Source organism: Ursus maritimus, unplaced genomic scaffold (assembly GCF_017311325.1).
Source record: "Ursus maritimus isolate PB19 unplaced genomic scaffold, ASM1731132v1 scaffold_35, whole genome shotgun sequence".
Lineage (NCBI taxonomy): Eukaryota > Metazoa > Chordata > Mammalia > Carnivora > Ursidae > Ursus > Ursus maritimus.
In genome coordinates, this window is record NW_024426119.1 from 7392990 (window position 1) to 7396789 (window position 3800).

Here is a 3800-nt window from a genome sequence, read left to right on the forward strand (position 1 = left end):
TTAACCCAGGAGTTTAGCCAGTGGTTGAGGTTTAGGCTGTATGGAGTCCCTTCATGCTCGGGCTCCGAACCAGGTGGCCCCCCACCCCAAGACCCTGCAGACAGTTGGGAGGATCAGAGCAGGAAGGTTTAGAGGGCCCAGCATTACCCCAGAGCCCCAGCAATGAACGAGGTGCTCTAGAAAGGAGGGGCAGAGGGGAGGGGCAACACCCGCCTGGTGAGGTCATGGGAAAGCAGCTCTGGCGCTGACACCTGGGGAAACCCGTTCCTAGGCTGCTTCCCACGCTAGCTCTCCTGGGAACCGGCTAAGCCCCAAGTGGGGAGCCCCAGACCTGCCCCCCCCAGTCCAGTTCCCATCACACTGTCTCATCTAGTCCAGCCCCCACCTGTCAGTCTGGCCTCAGTCCTTCAGTGCCCAACCTACCTATCCCTGTTGCTGGGCCTTGAAGAGGGCTCTGAGAGGGCAATGGGCACACAGCTCCAGGAAATGACACAGAGACAGCAGCTTCAGAAACTTAAGGCTTTATTTGTTGACTCTGTACTACTCTACCTTCTAGGCTGTGGCCTTGGAGAAAGGTGACCCCAGCCCCTTCTTCCTCCAGGCTCTAGGTCGCAGCTCCTCCCCCTCCTCTTGCTGGGCCTTGCCTCTCACTTCCTGCCCTGCTCCTGGCCCAGCCAGTTTGGGCAGTGCCTAGGGAGCCCTGAGTCCCAGTTCTTCCCAGGGACCAGCCCCGCCCTCCTGGGCCCTGGGGGCAGAGGGCAGCCCAGGTGTCACCCTTGCTCCTCAGCTGCCCAACTTTTCTGCTCTCCTTGCTCTTCCTCCTTCCAAACGTAGCCCTCTGACTTGCTTCCTCACCAGCCTGCCTCCTGTCCCAAGGCTCCAAGGCCTCACTTTCTGCTCCCTTTCAGTCTCTCCTTGACCTCTGTCTTACCCAGTCCATCCCGAACTTCTCTCTAAATCAGGGCTGGACACCCTGCTGCCCTCCAAAATGCCTGGCTCTTCCTCCCCACCCTGTGCCAAGGTGGGGGACCACCACAAGGGATAATAATTCAGCCAGGCTAACCTGAGGGCTCATGATAAGAAACTGGGAATTGGATCCCAAACTGCTTGGAGGTGGCTGACACTGTGAGGACCACCCCACGAAAATCAAAGTGCTGGGATTTCTCTGTGAGCCTTGACCACAGAAATCCAAATCAGAGCCCCTTGCATATTAGAGTGGGCAGTTAGAGGCCTGTGTCCTCACAGTGTTTGGATGGAACTGAGTCCTATGGGGCGGCCTGGCCCTGCCAGAATCCCCCTCAAAGGCCCCAGTTTCCAGAAGTCTGTGGTCTTAATGCCTACTACTCCCTAGCTGCCATGGCTGTTCAAACAAAGCAAAAGAACTTCTTCCAGCGACAGCGGGAGAGGGTACGCACACCTTTGGCATTCAGTTTCTTCTCCAGCCGGGCTTTGTGTTCAATGGCACTGAGAATAGCCGAGTCAAACACCTCTTTCAAGTTCTTTTGCGTCAAGGCGGAGCACTCGAGGTAGCAGGAGGCTCGGATTTTCTCAGCTAGACCCTGAGCCTGAGGTTGGGGGACAGGGCCCTCCCGGCCCCCCTGGTCCAGCTGAATCAGTACATTGACATCGTCCCTCAGGTCAGCCTGGGTACCCACCAGCAGCACGGGTGCCTGGGGGTTGTGAGTGCGGATCTCGGGCAACCATTTCTCCGTGATGTTCTGGAAAGAGCTAGGCTGCACCACGCTGAAGCAGGCCAGGAAGACATCGGTATCCGGGTAGCAGAGGGAGCGAAGGCGGTCAAAATCTTCCTAGGATGGGAAGGCCTGATCATTAGCAGGGTGATTCCCTGCCACAAGTAATGGGAATCTGATTGTCACCTGGGGTTGCAGACCTGAGACTCAGAAGGGCCCAAGACCTTCTCCACTCCTTATCCATCTAGGGTCCTCCCAGCCTCCAGCCCACCTTCTCCCAGACCATTAAAGGTCGCCCTCAGCTTCTCACCTGTCCCGCTGTGTCCCAAAGCTCAATGCGCACCGGCGCTCCATCCACCAGGACTTGCACTGCAGGGTCAGGGCGGGGGACAGCGAGTTAGGAAGAGCGTCCTGGGCCCCACCGGACCTCACCAGCGCCACCTCGGGGCCTGCTCCCGCCTCCCTCCCGGGGGGCTCCCTTGCCCTCCAGCCCCCGCGCCGGCCCCAGCCCACGGGTGCACAACCCCACCCCCAGCCACGCGGCCGCCCGGGCCGTTGAACGTACCGGAGAAGGTGTCCAGCGCTGTGGGCCGGTAGCGCGCGGGGTACCCATTGCAGGTGTAGCTGACGATGAGGCTGCTCTTGCCCACGGCGCCGTCGCCCACCAGCACGCACTTGATGCCCAGCTCCGGGGGCGCGCTGCCCCGCCGCGGGGGAGGGGTCGGGGCCCGGAGCGGGGACGATTCGGCCTCGCTCAGCTCCCGCGGGGGCATGGCCCGCTCCGGGGGCAGCCCGGGACCAGGCTCCGCTGTGCTCTGGGAAGCAAGTTCCGCAGGCCGCCTCCGACTGACTCCTCCAAGGCCCGGCACCCCGGCCCGCCGCTAACCCAGAGTATATGTGGGGGCCCCGCCCACCTTATCTGCATGTCCCGAGCGGCCTCGGACCCCGCCCACCCGCCGGTCCTCCTGCCCCGCCTCCATCCGCAGTGCACCCCATGAGGCCAGGCAATCACAAAGCCGAGAGGAAGAGGCAGAACGAAAACTGACGCTCAGAGGATCACGGAGGTACAAGGACAAAGAATCGCCAAAATGAGGCAGATCTAGGTATCTTGGCAGAGAAAGCTATCCGGGATTGCTTGTTAGGGGGAAGAAGGAAGTTGCAGCACACATAATGCAGCTTGTTCATATTAAACCTTTGTTCAAAATAAAGCAAAAAACTAGATATATGTTTGCAGGAGTATGAAAGTCTGGATAATAATTTTCTTAATTAAAGAATGATTTTTAAAAATATATAGATCGGGGGGGGGGGGCACCAGGCTGGCTCAGTCCTTAAAGCATTCAACTCTTGATCTCAGGGTTGTAAATTCAAGCCCCATGTTGGGTTACTTAGAGATTACTTCAAAATAAAATCTTAAAAAAAATACAAATTACAAAGAGACAGAAGATAAACTCAAGCATGATCACATCAAGCAGGAATTTACTGTACTTCCAGAGAAGAACTTCCTCTAGATTAGGCCTGGAGGCAGGCCTTAAACACCTTCACTATACCTGGCCAAAGGAATTTGGGGTGCTGGAGAATCTAGCTGGAGAGGATCACCAAGGACAATTCTCCATTTGAGTATCTTCTAAATCCCCAAAGTCCCTAATATTATCGTCATCATTATCATCAAAAGCACATAGCAATTACCTATTTGCTGATGCTGTTCTGGGCCGCCCATTGTCCTTGCCCCAGAAGGAGCTGACAGACTGAGACAAGATATGCCAGGTGGTTCTAGGAAGGTCACCCAAGAGAGCTAATTTCATCTCTTTTTTGCAGAGACACCAAGTGACACCAGGCCCAGGATCCTTTCTCTGAATTCCAAGCCAGTCTTTCATCTCAGCCTGTACAAAGATCATTGAAAGTACCTCATTCTTGAGTTGTTGCAGGGAGAGTGTTGGGAGGGGAGGAGGCAGTAAATATTAAAGAAAAGAGATAATCCTAATTCTTAAACAATTGGTAGTATAAAAATGAATAAATCCAAATCTCTAAATCTCTTAGAAAAAGTCTCAGGATCCCTGATTTTTATTTTTCCTTCCCTCCTTTTTCCTGCCTTCCTTCCTTGTCAAAAAT

General features: G+C 55.4%; 1 protein-coding gene across 1 annotated transcript; it reads right to left on the minus strand.

Moving 5' to 3' along the window:
* Positions 1 to 509: 509 nt before the first annotated feature.
* On the minus strand, positions 510 to 2979 carry RHOV (ras homolog family member V). The gene is made up of 3 exons (XM_040620479.1): positions 2257 to 2979; positions 2002 to 2060; positions 510 to 1808 (listed from the first exon to the last, which is right to left on the minus strand). Exons 1-3 carry the CDS (start codon positions 2462 to 2464, stop codon positions 1365 to 1367), a joined length of 711 nt encoding a protein of 236 aa, XP_040476413.1. The 5' UTR covers positions 2465 to 2979; the 3' UTR covers positions 510 to 1364.
* Positions 2980 to 3800: the final 821 nt, after the last annotated feature.

What these genes read in the sequence shown, in the direction of transcription:
- RHOV (XM_040620479.1), bottom strand. Translation starts at nt 2,464, where the DNA reads ATGCCCCCGCGGGAGCTGAGCGAGGCCGAATCGTCCCCGCTCCGGGCC. An exon ending in AGCGCTGGACACCTTCTCCG is followed by an intron (nt 2,061 to 2,256) that starts GTACGTTCAACG and finishes CTGACCCTGCAG; the next exon opens with TGCAAGTCCTGGTGGATGGA. An exon ending in TTTGGGACACAGCGGGACAG is followed by an intron (nt 1,809 to 2,001) that starts GTGAGAAGCTGA and finishes TTCCCATCCTAG; the next exon opens with GAAGATTTTGACCGCCTTCG.